Genomic DNA, 18,576 nt, shown 5'->3' on the forward strand with positions numbered 1-18,576 from the left:
CAGAGCGCACCAAATGGATGCTTTCAATCACCACTTCACTGTGGTCTATGGACTCATAACGTCATTGAAAGTGCACGAGTTTACAGTCTGTGGTTCGGCATGGGGCGACAGCATCAAACGACACACGTTGTCTTGCGAGCTGCAAAGTTGATTTCATTTACTCTATGGCCAAACAAAAGCTTCCCACGACCAAGGCAGAATGCAAACAGCACCGTGCTGCGGTTTTGTATGTTACAGTGAAAACTGCTGTGCCACAAAAACCAGTCGGGGAGTTTTGAAACCACAACACAAAGACAAAGAAGACCTATGACACCGAGCAGAATGAAGTGGGATCCAGGTCTCACCCGTGGGTCTTTACCAGGGCAGTTCACGATGATGGTCCAGCCACAGGTTTCCCAGGTCAGGGGTGTAATATCAGGCCTGGACTGTTGGCACTGAACTATCAGACTGTTTAATTAAAGCTGCAGGGAAAAAACAGCCTCCAGTCTATAATCTCTGTTTGTCTAATCTCCTCTCAGCGTGACAGCTTTCCAACATGGATGATTTATTAAATCTCTGCTTGGTGCCCAGCAACAGGACACAAGGAGAAATGATGTGGTAAGCATGGTGGGAAACTCGGTCTTAATATATTCCCCGGTTAAAACTTTGGCTTTGAATATTTTGGCAGGACACGTGATAACTGGAGCACAGCAGGAGCACACTGATGACTGTCTCTTCAGAGTACTGAAGGAAATCTTATGAACCCGTCATTCACCTTATACTGCACCACTGTTCTTTTTTTTTGTTGCACTTCCTCCTGCTTTTCCTTTGCTCTTAACATTTAACAGTTCACTCAATGTCTACATAGTTTCATTCATTCTTAATTCACCTCCTCTTTAACCTGTTTTGAATGAATTCCTTGTCCTTGTGTTGTGTCATGTGATTGTTTCCTCCTGTGTTTCATCCACTGATTAATCTGCTATTTTCTTTCTTTTTTGCGTACTTCATTTTTACTCTTAGACTGCTTCTTTATGTCATTGATTTCCTTTTAGTCTCTGATCTTCCTTTAAATAATTTCACAAACAGTACAGTATTCTTTATCCCACTTACACTCTGGTTCCTTGCCCTCAGTAAACTTTCTCTGTCCTTTGTTTTCTTTGCCTTTGCCTTCTCTCTCGTCTGTCTTCTGCGGCGTGATCAAGAGCTCGGATCACTCTGTCATTTGCAGGGCAGACAGCAGACAGATGAAAGCAGATCAATAGGAAATAAAACGGACAATAAAAGTCAGATTTGTTCTATGATTCTTTCAGCTGTGGGATCAGAAGACAGGAAGGAAAGAAGGAGGGGCACATTTACGACTCGCTCTCCCTCCATCCGCCTGATTCAGATCTTTCTTTTCATATTACTTATATCTACATTTCTCTATCTTAAAATGATAATTTCCATTGCTTTCATCTCTGTGGATTCCCTCTCTTTCTGTTTCACAATCATCTCTTTTTTTGCATCATCTCTTTGAATCACAACCCTTCTTTTTTTGTGATGCAAAGAGAAGTAGACACATCTTTGTATTTCCATCGCTTCTCTTTTTTTGCATCATCTGCCCTGCATCATAAACTGCCGTAAAACAGAGATGCATTGTCTTACATCCCTTTCTTCCATTTTTTATTCTTTTGTCTTTGCACTTGTCTTCTTTTCTCTTTCTAAATGTGTTTCTTGCCATCTCTTAATATATCCATCTGTCTCTCTCATATTTCACTTCTCTCCTCTTTAAATCCATCACTTCATCTCCTCGTCTTCCTGCCTTTCCGCATGCTTTCATATTTGGAATATCCCACATTCTCATTCTTTGTATTTCTATGTCTGTCTAGTCTTTGTTTCACTTCAGTCAGTCTATGTCTTCTATCTTTCTCTTCACTTCGCCCTCTGATCCCCTCCCACACCGACCACATCCATATGGTAATAATAAAGTCTCCTCCAGCTCCACCACATCTATGAGGAAATCCTCTGGCAGGTCATCGATGTCTGTCTGATAAAGAACAGTACAGATGCTTCATGCCTCTTCTCTTCCTCCCTCTGTGATTGTTTTTACACGACTTTCGTACTACGGTTTATGTCTGGTCCAAAAATCTGGCCTGACCCTCCTGGAACCGACGTGGATTGTGTGTTATCCAGCCCGCAACCGCTGCGGCATTTAATGAGCCTGAACCTGATTAAAATCTGGAGAAGATAAATAAAAAGAAACTTGACCTGATCAAGCCTGAGGGAATTGAGGAGAAATTAGAGCCAGATTCGGCTCAAACCCGTCTGGTGTTCAGGGCGGGGCTGATTCGGTTTGGGCTAATAACCAAAGCTCTATCACAGAACAGCCATCCGATCCTACTGATATTACAAGGGTTAGCAAAGCTTAATCTGAAACAGTTTAACTTGAAACAGAATTTTTAATGACCTAATGCTACCTGGAATTGAATGGAGGACCAATTTCAATCCAAAATAACGAAATATGGCTTTCAACACCGGCCGATTTTCATTTGCACGTTTGCTCATGTTTTGCTCACCACAAAAAAGTTGTGAAGCAGAGAAAGAAATTACAAGAAAAAATGGGCACAAGGAAACTCTAAGACAAATACATTAAAATGCTATTACATTTGCAGATTGTTCTACTAACCTCAAGGCGGGTAAATGAATGAGTGGAGAAACCATGGTAAAATAAATCGGACGTAGTCTTTTTAAATACACTAGTGCTACTACTCAAGACTGTTCTCCCCACAAAAACTACAGCAACAACACAGGTAGGGTTGGCTTCGCTGTGGTTTCTCATCTGAGGAAACAAAAAGACAAAATCCCTCACCCAGGAGACAGTCGACCCCCAGCACACACGCATGCACGCGCACACGCACGCACGCACGCACACACACACACACACACAACATAGAGTGTCAGTCAGCTGAATGAAAGACAGCCATTCAGTGATAAGACAGACAGTCACATAAACAGACTGTCCAAGAGAAAACAAACCAGACCACCGTCACCCCTCTGTGCTCCATTCAGCCTCGAGAGGGGTCTCAGTGTGTGAGTGTGTGTGAGAGAGAGAGAGAGAGAGAGAGAGAGAGAGAGACAGAGAGAGAGAGAGCATTGATGGGTGTAAATGTGTGTGTACCTGGGGTGAAACATCTCCTGGGGGAAGTCAGAAAATGATTGAGAGAGAGAAAGAGAGAGAGGGAGGGAGGAAGGGAGGAGGTTTGCCAGCTCCCGTCGGTCCATTAATCTGATACACAAACACACAGAGCAGCTAAGAGCCTGCCATTCACACCTGACACACACACACACATACTCTCTCTACATGAAAACACACTTGTTAATGTGCAAACACACCACCAGTCAACTGTGACAAGAGTACATGCGCAGACACAAGCAGCGGGCTGGTCATGGACGCAGTGGTACACGCATGCATCTTAAGATATGCTAACTTTCAGAACCTGGATCCATGCATGTGAAAAGTTACACTTTGTGTCGGCACCAAAATTATACTTTTTTTCCATACCGTACTTTGAGTTTCACTCTGAACAAAATAAGATGAAGTTCTTAGGTTCATCAGTGTCTGTCTTAACACAAAAGCAACTTTACAAGAACGTTACCCAACAAGTCTTAAAAGTAACAAAATTAGAGTGAACAGGACTTAGAATCCTATGAAGCATTTGGTACTTGATAGACTAGATGGTGCCAAAACCAAATTTGGATGAATAGTATTGAGATTTGATACCCAGCCCCAGTGCAATAGCCCTAATCTTCATGGGTCCTTAAGTTCCTAGTAACCTACAGATCTGGGACCTAAATTGGGCCAGGTCCAAATTATAATCAGCATTCAGGTAGGGTTTTGTTGGATTGGATGAAAGGTCTTGTGTGTCAGTCATGTGTGGATCCAACCGGATTCTCTATCATCTCTCTCAATAAGTGCTGTGTCATAATCATCACAGAAGAAAAATGTGTTCCGTTTGTTATTTGGTGAAGTACCATTCTGCCGTGGAAACTGGTGTTCTCTTTCTTTCTATTTGGGCATCCTCGCTTTTCTTTCTCCAGTTCTCCTCGGCCCTATTCCGACTGGCCACGGATCAGGTCTCTTTTGCTGAAAATGTATTTTTGCACGTCAGGTTTGAGTAGGTTTTCAATGAGTCTGTTTTGGATTTGGTCCAAATGTTTGGACCCGTAAAGACCTCTAGTGCACATGCAAACAGGGAAAAAAAAAAAAGCAGACATAATCTGCTAAAAACAAATCTACTGAATTATGATTATACACATTGATAAACACAGTCATGAATGTGAAAACACGGCCAAATGAAACGTAAGTACACATACATATACTGTACATGCTTGAAATGCACACTTCCTCATGCGCTCTTAGATACACACACATAGACACAAGAAGTGAGAGGCCCGACTGTTAATGGCGGTGGTCCTGCACTCCACAGTGGGATCTGTGTTTAGCCATGTTTAGAGCTCCATTTGGGACCAGATAAATCAAGCTGCTGTCTACCAGAAGCCTCCATTAGGGGCCCTGCGAGGCCCCTGGACGGCCTGTCAGTCACCCCGTCAGTCAGCAAGCCGCCCTCTTCCAACGTTTGAACTCATAATTACAGGGAGACTCAGCTTGGCTCGGCCCTGCTCCCATGCCACCGCCCCCCACCCCCCTAACGTTAGCTAGCCCATCGCTAACACTAATACCAACAAACAACGGACGTTTCACCTCCAGAGGAAACAGTATTTATGGAAAGCCTCCCTCCCTTTGTTCTGCCCCCTTTGGCCTCTCCTCATCCATTTCCACAAACTCCATTTAGGGCTTTTAGTTCTTATTTCTTTGAGTGACAGTCCTGGGTTTTCCCCCTTGAATTTGGAGAGGCTAGTTAGTCGTGGAGCACTAGCGCCAGGCTAACCTCTGGCTGCCACAGATTAATCAAACACCAGTTAGAGGGGAGAGTGTAAAACACAGGGGCTGCGATGACTGATGCCTTTTTAAGCAGTGACGGGGGACTTGGACAGAAGACAGGAAAACGCAGAGTAGAGCTGCAAATCACCACCAACAACCCAAACAAATTGGTGATTTTTAGTCCATAGCTGGTTTGTCTTCTCTACCAGTCACGTAACAAACAATCATTCATGGGTCTCACTCTGTTCCCAAACTCATCAATCATATTCGGCTGGTAAAACGGTTCAAACATAGGGTGTATTTTCGAATCCAGCCACCGTGGTCGGCAGATGCAAAAGTTCCCTGCGCTTACACGTACACACATATGAAGGCAGACGTGGCTCGCTAGCTCTCAGGAATTCATGAATAAAATATAGGCTCGTAAAGGCAGCATGAACAATGGAAATATTATCCGCGGCTGCATAAATGCACAGCCGACCACAGAGTATTCTCACAGGGAGCTCGTTTCTCTTATCTCTGACGGCTCGTCGGCGATAGCCGGCCGCTGCATGTGGAGACACACACCGCTAACGAGGGGGAAATCCCCCCCCCGCCCTCTCCCCATCACCTAAGATTGATGCAGAAAATTTACCCAGCAGACATTCCTCCGGACCGAAATGAAAGAGGTACCTGGTTCACCAGCATTCCTGATTGGCCACACATTCCGTTGCCATTCTAACAGCAGTGTGATTGCTGGCATGGAGCCGGGGCTTCATGATGTAAACACCCACAAAATGTCTCCTTTTATTTTTTAAGTCCTATGAGGTTTCACCTGGTAAAGGTTTTTGACCAGGAACTCATTTAAACTGCCTGATATTGATCGGAAAGAAACATTACGGTGGGAGAAGAAGGAACATTGTCTTAGCTTCTTACATCAAGACTAATGAAGTGCCTCTGAGCAAGATGTTCAACGTGAAACTAATAAAGATAAGAAGCTAAAAGGTGCACTTGTTTGTAATTGAGTAACTGTTAAATGGTTTGTTTCCATTCCATCCATCTCCTTGTCAAAAGAAAGAAAAAGCAAGCAAGTAGGAAACAAAAACAGAACGGGTTGACCTGGAAGATGAAAAAACTGAAATAACAAAATAAACTTAAAAAGAAAAATTAATGAGTAGTTGGGAAGGAAGAAAACCTTCTGGGAAAGCCAGAAAACTAAAAAAATAAAACACAAAAAAGTGATAGAAATGAAAAGCAAATCCACACAGACAGATGAAAGCAGAAAAAAGCGTCAGTAAATCATCAAATTAAAAGCATATTTGGTTTTAGGATTATCCAACTCCCATGTCAACCTTCTTCTTAAAACGAGGATGTGATGTTATCCTCATGAAATCCGTCCAGTTACAGAAGGCAAACTGCTGAGCTGGCCCCGGCCTCAGCAGCACGACTCCTAATACTGATATGAATTATTAATTTGACGCATTCATCACTCTTCCGACCAGCCGTCGATAGCCTCCATTATGGCGGGTGTGTATACATTACAGAGTGTATAGTATGTCAGAAACTTCCCGCATGCGAGCCGCTGGATGGCGGGAAGAGAGGAAGACAGAGAGAGAGAGAGAGAGAGACAGAGAGAAAGAACGGGTGATGGACAGGAGTGACAGCAGAAAGCATTAGCTCGAGGAGGCAGAGTCATAGATATCAGAGGTAGATATCAGGCCGAGTGAAATTGCTGGAGTAGGGTAAGACGTTGGCATTTTGGCAGGTAATTCAAACTGCACATCGGGAGTCAGGAAACACAAAGTTTGAAGAGGTTAAACAAAGTTTTATAGTGAAAAATGTGTGTACAAATGATAATCCAGTAACTTATACTGAAATACTTTCGGTATGAGGGTTATCATTCATTGTGCATCAGGGTCCAAAAAGTTGCTCTGTGCATTCATCTGCCGAATGCCACTCTCAAGGGTCCATATCTCTACTGTCTGTCGCTTTTTACACTCAACGTTCCACTTCCAGGATTGCGCCGGTGCCGCCGGAAATACCGCCTCTTTAGGCCGGATGTCCGTTACCTTCCGCTTTCTTTGTGTTGTAATTTTAAACTCTGGTGGATTTCTGAGGACTAGGGTTAACTGCTCCTCAGATCTCTGCAGGGTAAATCCAGACAGCTAGCTAGACTATCTGTCCAATCTGAGTTTTCTGTTCCTGAGGCTATTTTGCAGTGGCACCGTGGCTCTGTCTCGCCCATGACGATTGTGATTGGTTTAAAGAAATGCCAATAAACCAGAGCACGTTTTTCTCCCATCCCTGTAATGCTGTGTTGGCTAGCCAGACCCTCCTCCGCAGCGCTGTGGAAGAAGGTCTGGCAAAGCGAGACTACCCTCTGGCAGGCTCTTATTTGGTAAGAATCGCCCACTTGAGATTGCACTCAAACAAAATGAATAATTTTTGTATATAGCCACAGAGAATTCTGAATTTTGATTGGTTGGCAGGCGTTCATTGTTTTCTTTTCAATAACAGTATAACCAGACTTCCGAAAGTGACCTTTCTAAAATTAAAACTCAAGTAACAAACTGTAGGTGACAACAGCAACAGTAAACCAAGAGGAGGCAGTGTTACATGCGCGTAAACACGAAGTTGATGCCCACTGAGGGGGGGAATGACATGCAACAAAGGACCGCAGGTCAGAGTCGAAGCTGGGCACACCGCGTCGAGGAGGAAAACTCTATATATGGGTGCCCGCTCTACCAACTGAGCTATCTGGGCGCCCATATTTGTCATATTTTTATACTGTTATTTCATATTCCATAAGTTACAGTATCCAAAGTAACATTCCAGCTATAAAGCCTCCTTCACTGGGGGAACAAGTCAGACCGGGCTTGTATCCCTGCAGGTGAGTGTGTACTAGGGCTGTCCTCAACTAAAGAAATTCTTAGTCGACTAACACTTATACGATTTTGTCGACTAATCAATTAGTTGATTTAATTGACAGAGCTGTGCGCTTTGAGAGGTGGTTAAGACAAGAAAAGCACAATATAAATGTAGTTAATTAACCATCAGTAAAACTGAGTTTCTCCACAATTAATCCTGCAAAAGCACCACTTTAAATCTTGTGTTTACCATGAATGTGCTCAGAAGTTTCTTGGAAATAAGTAATTAAGCATGAATAAGCATAAAAAATGACTTATCGACTAAAGAAATCTTAGTCGACTAAGACCAAAACGACCGATTAGTCAACTAATCGACTAAGAGGTGGCAGCCCTAGTGTGTACTGTAATATAAATTGATGAAACCCGTAAACATTAATGTATAGTTTAAATGAGAGAGAGAGTACATCCAGAGTAATTATCTATGTGTAAATATCCATCTGTGTAAATAAATCTTTGTGTGAATTGTGAATGTATTTTAACGTTATAAGTATTTGATCCTGTACCGTTGATCAATTGTCAGTTAGTAGTTGTTTCATAGTTATTTTTAATAGTTGTTGAGCGTGGCAACAGAAATAAATCTTGTTAAGTTTCCTTCGATCATTACTTCATTTTATATTGAATAGTTTTTACTGAGAGCAGGCTCGTATCCCTCAGATTCCGAAGGCTTGTTAGCAAATAAATGATCAACGACATCAGAGCTGTCTGTGGTTCTCCCGTTGGGGTCCAACTTTCAGCCGTTAGTCTACAACCATCACACAACACAACGCAGAGACTACCATCAGCGGCAATACAAGTGTTAACAGGGACGTTATTAACTGTACACAAACGAAGAGAAGTAAACATCCGTTGCACGCGCATTGTTGGAAAATAGGCTTGAAGCGTTAATAAATGCTTTAGATCACGGTTGCACTTGAGACGGAGCCTGCAAGAACTTGTGCAGACAGTTGCATACTGTGGATTAGGAAAAGAGCGTATCTTCTCGTGTGAGACGTGCAAGTGAGAAACGCGTCTGAAACGCTTGTGGTCGAGACGCCAGGTTAGTCTTCGGTGGTTTAACTAAAGATATTAGGTTTCACAATATTTTCAAATAACTTTTTTTTTTTTATCTTTGTCTCGCATGCCAAAAAAACCCATTCCTGATAAAGTTTGATTGCTGTAAGCGCTGCTGATTAAACTGTTAAGGCGGTAGACATTAAACAGAGAGAGGATATTAACATTTAAGGCAGACAAGTTTATAACGGGCTCCCTGATAGCTTGCTGCCAACATGAGGTGAACACAGTTTATTTGGGTTAGAATGGCATTAAGAACTTCAACAAGCTCATTAATTCCCTCTCATTGAACTCTGGAAGTTGCTGCGCATTAATGCATTGTTAGAGCAGCGTGCTGGACAGAGAGAGTGGCTCTGATCACAGAGAGCTAAACAGTGACGTACTGACAGCTTCAACAGCTAATGAAGAGATGATGTCACACCGCCTCGCTACGCTAACGAGAAGCTAATGAACGGTGGAGCCGATGACCGCCAAGTCAGCCTCTAGAGTAAACAGGAGGGGAAAGGAACCATCACTTTGCGCCCCATACACACACGCACACACACACACACACACACACACACACACACACACACACACACACACACACACACACACACACACACACACACACACACACACACACACACACACACACACACACACACACACACACACACACACACACACACACACACAAAACCTCCCATACATTGAACTGAAACAAAGGGTGAGACAAAAGCTAAACAGCTGCTTTGTTTCAAAAGGGGGGAGAAGTGTCTACACATGGGCATGCATGTACAAGTGTGTCCGTAACAGGTTGTGTCCGTTTAAACTAATGTGTCTTTGTGTGTGTGTGTGTGTGTGTGTGTGTACGCACATTGTGTCCAACTGGGTGTGAGCTCACAGCTAATCACCTAAAGACATGAAGTCCATAAATCAGCAGAATACAACTCTCACACTGTAAATCTACACTAACACGTCATCGCTCTGTTTGTGTGTGTGTGTGTGTGTGTGTGTGTGTGTGTGTGTGTGTAATGTACTGTAGATGCGGGTGTATGTGTTTGTTTGAGTTAATGAAAGACAGCAAAAGTGAGCGGGAGAGTGAGATAAACTCTCTAAAAGGTAAAATTGACCTCCAAGAGCCAGGAAAATTAAATAAATACATACAGTACATACATTTTCTGCTGCCTATATGCGTTTAGGTTGCAGTGACAGAAGACTGAGTGAGGTTGCGTGGCCCTGGAGTTTCTTCTCCTAAGCAGTGTCCTCCAGCGTCCCTTGGGGGTTTCTGAGGTGTTATCAGGCCAGATGGGCTATCTAGCCTCCTGCATGTTGGGAGTCTGCACTTGGGTCTCCTCTCAGAGCCGTCCTAATCAGATGCTGAACCACCTCAACTGGCACCTACCCGCAAAAACCTTCTACTTCCAGAAACCACTCGGGGTCACATTGTACAAGCCATTTCTTCCAACCACCCGTCTTTCATTACCCACGTGAACACCCCAGACTCTCAAGCAGAACTATGTGAGTTGTGTCTGACCTGGCTGTAAGTGGCGTCCAGCAGTGTGTCCAGGTTCTGCAGTGGTGCCGGGGTTTTGTCTTTAAATCGAGTCAGCAGGCGGCGCTGGATGGCTCTGAATTGGACAGCCCGCTCGGACAGCAGATCCTGGTACTGCTGAGCACTGACACGCAGCTAAAACACACACACACACACACACACACACACACACACACACACACACACACACACACACACACACACACACACACACACACACACACACACACACACACACACACACACACACACACACACACACACACACACACACACACACACAGACTTCTCATTTACTTGGAAATGCTTGTTCAGGTCACTTGTAAGGTCAACTGAGGCATCAACTTTAGTGTGTACCTGGAAGTGGTGGTCTACAGACAGGAAGTACTCTTGCATAGGGAGCGGCCCACTGAAGCTTTTCTTGAAGTCTTTGACTCCCAGTTTGGAGAAATGCTTGTCGAATCTCTGGACCAACTCCTTCAATACCAGCCACATGTCCTCAAAACAGTCGCTCTGAATTCGGTAACGCTCTTAAGAAGTAAAGAGAAAAGTAAAATAAAGGATCAGTATTATAAGGTTGCAAAAAGCCATTTAAAGATATCTAAAAAAAAATAAAAAATAAAAAAAATAAAAAAGGTACTAAAATGTTTAAATAGATTCTAAGAATGAAATAATAGCAAAGGCTATCTGTGGTAAGGGACTATGAAAGATATAAAAAGGTTGCTTAGAGTTAGAAACGCATCAAAAGTATGAAGGTTAAAGTGATGGTTGAAGAGTCATGATGAACTGTATCAAACAGGTGTCATTAAGATATATCAAAAAGTCTTAAGACATGGCCAACGGTATCAAGAGCTTAGTCAAGCTTTAGAGAAGTGATGGGAGAAATAAGATACGTTGAAAAGAGGTATAGAATGGTGTCAAGGGATATCAAAAGGTTTGAAGGAGGTATCAAAAGGCAGCATTATCAGATTATCAGATATTAACCTCTTCCAATCCATCTCTCCCTACCATAGACCCATTTTTGTGAGCTTAGAACATCATGCTCAATTATGTATTAAAAGGGAACTATGCAGGGTTTTTTTTAGCTTAATTTACCTTAACTGAACAGCTTCGGAGTCATTGGAACGGTTATATGACTTTTTTTTTGTTGAATGGTGGCCGTCTCGCTTCCCCCTAGCGCCCGTGAGCGGAAAAACCACCCTTGCAACTTTCAGCGTGAGGAAGTATCGTGTGATATCAGGTCTCGCCATGTAACAAATTGCTTCACGGCGCTGCACACATACAGGAACCGGCTAGCTATAAGAACAAGGTAGCGATGGAGTATTGTCGGAGGAACAGAGAAAGAGGAAATGGCAGACTGACTGAGCGAGGAGTCAGACACCAGTAAAAATCGGACCTGCGTTTTCAGAATGGCGGGAACTGAGACAAACCGAAGCCTGCAAATCCTGATGCCGACCTGGCGTTCCTGCTGTTGCACTTGTAAGTATCTTTGGGATAAACTCCGTTGAATCTTTGTATTTCTTGTTATTGTGACCTCAGGATGTTTACTATTGTCTGTAAAGGTTTTTATTACGATCGCTGTCTGTTACGGGCTTACTAGCTAGCTTACTTAGCTGTCTACCTCAGTGGACATGGTTCCGTGCGTTCGCCGGCTTCTATGAAAACAAATGCACGTGACCGGAGGGAGAAGATGGGAGGGGGGAGAGCCACCAACGAGTTTTTACAACAGTGTTGCCAAATATCTATTCCAAAGCTCTATTGAGAAACCTGCGAGCAAAAAGTGAAGAAATGGCCAAAACAGCATAGCGCCCCTTTAAGTTGTTGCAGCAATTTTTGGGTTGATACCATTTGTTACACAGAATTGGTAAAAAATGTAACCATTTTCAACCACTTAAGGATTAACAGAAATGGTCAAAAATCCCTCCCAAAATATTTTGCCTAAATTTGGAGCGTTATTCAGCCTCCTTCTTGAAAAGCTAGCATGACTTGACATGGTTGGTACCAATGATACCAGTATCTTCACTCTAACCTAAAAACTGTTACAGCCTCTGAAACACAGTAATGTTGGCTGAGAACGTAAGTGTCCAGGTGGAGTTAAAGAGGACGTATCAAGAGGTATCAAAGAAATCTCAGATTACGGATTAATATTGGCAAAAGGTTTTTTTTACAATATAGACAAATTATACATTGTTTACTGTTAAAGCATTGCAAAATGTTCAAGATGTATGTGCTGTTATCAAAAGGCACTTGAAGACAAGTTATCAAAATATAATGAAATGTTTAAAAGAGGCAACAAAAGGTATACAAATCCATTAAGAGCAATTATAGATACCATTTGGGAAAAGGCAGTACTGTATTAGAGATAGAGAATTCCCATCTTTACATGTGAACCAGTTGTCATGCAGGTAAACCGGTGTCTTGTGAAAATCCTGTTCAGTATGTAGTGGTTTTCAGACTCACGGGAGGTCTTGGAGGCCACCACGGTAACCTTGGCTCCTGACAGGAACTGGAAAGCCAAACTATTCCCATCCTTATCTTCTGATTTAGCTGAAAACTCTGCCGAGACAGAAAGACAGAAAGCAGTGTGATGAGACAGATAGGACGGCCTATCATGATGCGAGACGCCAACAAAGGTGAAACAGATACAGTCACACTGTTCACAAAGACACACAATATAAGCAGGCACGAGCTTACACAAATCCCTCTATACACAAAAAGCCCACAGTCAGTATGAACACTGAGTCTAAACGGTGTTTAGACGTCGGAGCTGCTGATTGGAGCCGATTGTACCGAAGATAACTGGAAAACAGAACAGAGACTCCCAGGGATGAAAAACACACACACACACACACACACACACACACACACACACACACACACACACACACACACACACACACACACACACACACACACACGTCATTTGGCTTCGTGTAACGCCCCTCCCTTCATTGGTCCTCAGCTTTTAATCAACATTAAATGTACAATCCGTCCCTCTCAGCGGACATATTATATTATATTGTTTCATTACTGATATTAAATGAACTGCATTTTAGTGTTTTGATCAAGGACCCTCCAACAAGGAGGACAGGAGGAGCTGGGGATCAAACTGCCAATCCTGCAGTTACTTTAGTGGAAAACCCACTCCACCGGCTGAGCTCCAGCTACTGATAATCGGAGCACTCTGGGATTAATCTACGATGCTTAAAACACACTTTTTTTGGTGCAAAAACTTTCCCCAGAAAAATCTCACTTGAAACTGCAGTCATGTGATACACTTCTTGGGCCCAGAGATTTCTTCCCTATACACAACCGATGGTCTATATCGACAACGTTTTTCCGGGATTGTTCAGGGGCCGCAGGAAATTCCGCCGGATGACGCTCATTTCGGCCGGATGTCCGTTACCTTCCGCTTTCTTTGTGTTGGCATTTTAAACTCCGGTGGATTTGTGAGGACTATGGTTAACTGCTCCTCAGATCTCTGCAGGGTAAATCCAGACAGCTAGCTAGACTATCTGTCCATTCTGAGTTTTCTGTTCATTTACAATAAGAGAATACGTTACAGTTGTTCTGTTGTTTAAAACTACTTTTGAACGTACACATGTTCCACCAAAACAAGTTCCTTCCAGAGGCTATTTTGCAGGAGCTCCGTTGCTCCGTCCGGCGCTCAGCGCCGCCCAAGACGATTGTGATTGATTTAAAGAAATGCCAATAAACCAGAGCACGTTTTTCTCCCATCCCGGAATGCTGTGTGGATTAGCCAGACCGCAGCACTGTGGAGGAAGGTCTGGCAATGCGAGACAACAAAAGATACAGCTATAAAGCAATGGAGCAAATGTGTGTGTAATAGCTGCATGTGCATTTCAATAAAATACAATAATTGCCTTTCATGTTCCTGCACTGTTCCTCTATCTACAAAGTATGTGTTAATTACATGTATGCATTGCTTTTAGAGCATTCATTTGAGTTTTTTGTTGTTAGTTTGTTTCAAATACTCATCTTGCACTCTGCCATGTACACAAAAACTTCCCCCAAACTGTAATCAGAGATTTTAACGTAATCCAGTTAACCCCTCCAATCACGTGAAAACTGCAGGTCTACCTTCATCCACATGCTGGGCAGCAATAGCAGCATTACAATGTATCAGAAGTGTGCATTCACATATCAGTTTACAAAAGAAGTCTCCACTGCCAAAGTCTTAAACAATGCAATGTGTTTTGACTTCAGATTAAGAGCCTTGATTGTTTGAGAAACTGAAAGCAGCATCAGTATGTGTGAGTGTGTTTTACCTGGGAAAATGGAGTTGAGGTTGACTGGTGGCTGGTTGGTGTCCACAGTAATCTTAAACTTGGTGGTTTTGGCTGGAGAGGTAGGAACACACACCAATGCCAAAGGAAGACTGAACTTGGACTGGAGAACCCTGGGAACTCCTGAGAAAAAGAAAATATATAAAAACTGAGAAAAAAAAATTGTTTCCTTTTTGTGTTGCATTTTCTTGCCATGTTCTCCACAATTTAGTGCTTTCCAATGCCTGCACAGGGTGTCATCTCCATCTGTCAGCGTTAAACGCTTATTTACAAAAACTAAAAATATATAGTCATCGGGTCTCCATTTCCTTAAAGTATTTTGGTCAACAGAGAAGTTGCAAGTTTTGAGGTTGTTGTGGCATAATAATAATGGATTCCTTCAGCATCATTTTAACACTACTCTCAAACCTCACACATCCTTTCGCTCTTCTCCTGAAAAACCTTAAATTCACAGCCCACTTCCCCTTTAAGTGGCACCCATCTCCTCAAAACTCCCCTACAGCAAATCAAAAAGAATCAAACAAGGTCTGCACATCGTTTTTTTTTTTTAGGCTCTCTCTCCAAACAGTCAGGTTAACATTTGTTAACACAGTCAAAACTGCAGATATTCAGATTACAGGAGTATCGGAGAGCTGCGAGGCCGAGAGACTCAACATCAACACCAGGATTGGAGGGGTGTTTGTCGAAGAGCCGGAAAAAAGGAAGTTTTGTGAAAAGTGGGGGGAAATTTTGAGAAGAAGAAGAAGAAAAAAAAAGAGGGGAGGAGGAGAGTTAAGGCCAACTATAACTATGTCCTGAGCTTAAGCAGTGCTGAGCTTGGCAGAAATCTACACTTAGCTAGAATAACAGAGCGAGGGAAAGGGGTGATGGAGGAAAACAGTTGTTGAGAAGAGATGGAGCAAGGGAACCTGGGGAGAGGAGGTGAACTAAACGACAGGAGAGGGAGAAAACTTGAGGCGAGCAGAAAAAAAAACCGAGTGGAAATAAACCAGCGTGAGAGACGGATTGGAAGAGAAATAATATAAGAAACGACAGCCGCGGTGGGAGCAAGGGACAGTTAAATTACGGAATGTTCCAGGTTATTACAGATAGTAATAATTACCTGCTACTACTGTGCACCTTTTTTTTTATTCCAGACATGCAATTATTACGTGATTGTGTGCATAATTCAAATTGGTTTGAATGCATGAACTGAGGCACAGAGAGAAGAAGGGAAGAAGGAAAGGCAGTACAAATGGAGGAAAGGTAAGGAGAGAGAGAGAGAGAGAGAGAGAGAGAGAGAGAGATTGGGGAGTTTTTTAAGAGAGGAAGAAGGACTGTGGTCCACTTTCATCTCTCCTCTCTCGCTCATTGACCCTTTGTCCTGGGTGATTTCAACAAATCACATTAACAAACACAACAGAGATTGTTAAATCCAAATGTTATCAAATTTAATATGTTTGTGAATGTGACTATGTTTTCTCAGCTCGCAGTTTTCCTTGGATTGGGGTGGCACCTAAATCATGGTTGCAGCTGGCGTGGTCTTGCTCGAGGCCCTGCGGTGCCCGTCTGTGCTCCGAAATGCCCCGCAACGCCCTACTACGCCGTGCATCGCCCCAAACTGCTACAACTATTATTTCTAGTCATAGTTCCACTATCTATTTATTTAAAGATTATTTTTTGCTTTTCCGCCTTTAATTTGACAGGAGAGCTAGGTGAGAAAGGGGAGAGAGAGAGAGAGAGAGAAAGGGGGAAGACATGCAGGAAATCGTCACAGGTCAGATTCGAACCCTGGACCTCTGCGTCGAGGCATAAACCTCTCAGTATTGTGCGCCTGCTCTACCCACTGAGCCAACCCGGCCACATAGTTCCACTATCTTTATTGTTACTATAACTGCCACTGTTCATCATACCAACTGCTATAATTATTATGAATCATGTTTCGGTTACACTTTACTTGAAGGTATCTACATAAGAGTGACATGACGCTGTCATGAACGTGTCATAAACATTATAAACTAGTCATAAATGTTTATGACTTAGGGTTCATGTGTTCATAACAGTGTCATGTGTTCATGCCAGTGTCATGTCAATCTGATGTAGATACCTTCAAGTTTTATAGAGTGTGGTCTAGACCTACTCTATCTGTAAAGTGTCTTGAGATAACTCGTGTTATGATTTGATACTATAAATAAAACTGAATTGAATATGTAATAAGTTTACTCAATGAAAACAAATCAGAAGCAAACCTTTTTCTGAATGCTAACAATTCTCCGTGGTGGGAAAGCAACACTATTTGTGATAAAGATACTGAATTGTTTGACCCCTGGATTTAATTTGATTCCTCACTTTAACATCCAGCTGAGTAAGAAGCCTTCAAACTCCGCCCACCAGCAGGTGTAACGGCACGAAGGTTCAACTAACAGCAGAAACAATGAAATGCACTATATAAGTTATTACTACGTTGGTTGCTACAACAATCTCTTAATGCTTTGGCTAGTGACACAGTGACAGTGATAACTTGATCTGGTTTAGCTCACGACACATCCAAAGTAGGCCAAGTTACCGTATGCAACACTTGACATGCAACGATGCATCTGCAACATATTCTCTTATTGTAAATGAATGACTTTCTGTCTAAGCTAAATATTCATCGCGAATATATGACCTCCCGGTAACGCTAACTCAGCAATACAGAGGGCAATGCAGCACCGTAAAGTAAAGAGCTTTACAACAGCAGGTGTGGTAAAAACCATACCTCTTTTGTCCAAAGTAGAAACTGAAAAGTTACATACAGCCACTTCAAGTAACAAGTGGGTAGCTTGTTAACTACACATACTTTACATTTCTGGTGGACATTTTTCCAAGCTACACCACCTTTTTTTTTTCACGGTAACTTTGACACTAATAAGGGCAGACAGGATGTACACTGTGTTGTATTGCCAGACTCAAACAGGTTTCAAGTGTCTCCAAATTGAATTTCAGAACATATTCTGAAATGAATGAAACCACTGGCTGCCTTTTTACATTTTTTTTTATAAATGTAAAAATGAACTGTGTTATGTTTTGGAAAATGGTCAACACTAAGGTGAAGTATATGTGAACGGATAAATAGGCAGAAACAGGTATGTCGTAGATTCATATTTACCTACAAACCAGGAAAATGAGCAACGCTGAAATTGAAACTTCATCCCAACCCTCTCTCTGAAGTAAGAATGAGACATTTGTTTCCAACTGTGGGGAATGGGGTTTGAAAAAGGGATGCTTTCTGTACACACTCTGGCTGTCCACTTGTGGCCAGTGTGTCGAATCAGGCTGCTGTGTGGATTTAAACATTAAAACAAGAAACTCTATTCATCTGGTGTTGATGACGGGTGGGGGACAACAGAGAGAGAGAGAGAGAGAGAGAGAGAGAGAGAGAGAGAGAGAGAGAGAGAGAGAGAGAGAGAGAGAGAGAGAGAGAGAGAGGGAAATGCATGCAATGTAAGAAAAAGTCAGACTCTGGGAGGGGAAGGACAACAGAGAGAAGATATAGATGGAGATAAACTAGATTTAAACAGATGACAAGATAGCGGAGAGAGGAAAGACGGAAGAAGGGATAGAAAGAGAGAAGCGTGAAATGGAGGAAGAGGAAGGCAGTGGAGGTCATGAAAGGTTTGTAAAAGGCCCGGGGGAAACATTTTTCTGTTTTTTCAAATGCAGCATCGCCATTTACTAGTCCCTGCTGTGTGTGCACGTGTGTGTGTGTGTGTGGGGTTGTAAATCTCGTCTTGTTCCACACCACCTTTCTACATTCTGGGGCCGTCGTCGCCAGGTTACACCCTCAGTTCAGAGATTTACCTGCACGTGCGTACAGTATCAGCGGGTGGGTGGGTGATACAATTTTTCACAAAGCAAGCT

The 18,576-nt window shown here is 42.7% G+C and overlaps 1 protein-coding gene across 2 annotated transcripts in view; it reads right to left on the reverse strand.

Annotated features, from left to right (window-relative positions):
• bbs9 (Bardet-Biedl syndrome 9) overlaps positions 1–18,576 on the reverse strand; it is a 183,155-nt gene that overhangs the window by 112,969 nt on the left and 51,610 nt on the right. For both annotated transcript variants that reach the window (XM_028581570.1, XM_028581571.1), the window contains exons 15-18: positions 14,680–14,820; positions 12,851–12,946; positions 10,748–10,920; positions 10,373–10,525 (exon numbers count right to left, since the gene is read on the reverse strand). In XM_028581570.1, coding sequence (XP_028437371.1) covers positions 10,373–10,525; positions 10,748–10,920; positions 12,851–12,946; positions 14,680–14,820 — 563 coding nt within the window. The remainder of the gene's footprint in view (positions 1–10,372; positions 10,526–10,747; positions 10,921–12,850; positions 12,947–14,679; positions 14,821–18,576) is intronic.

Source organism: Perca flavescens, chromosome 6, assembly GCF_004354835.1.
Source record: "Perca flavescens isolate YP-PL-M2 chromosome 6, PFLA_1.0, whole genome shotgun sequence".
Lineage (NCBI taxonomy): Eukaryota > Metazoa > Chordata > Actinopteri > Perciformes > Percidae > Perca > Perca flavescens.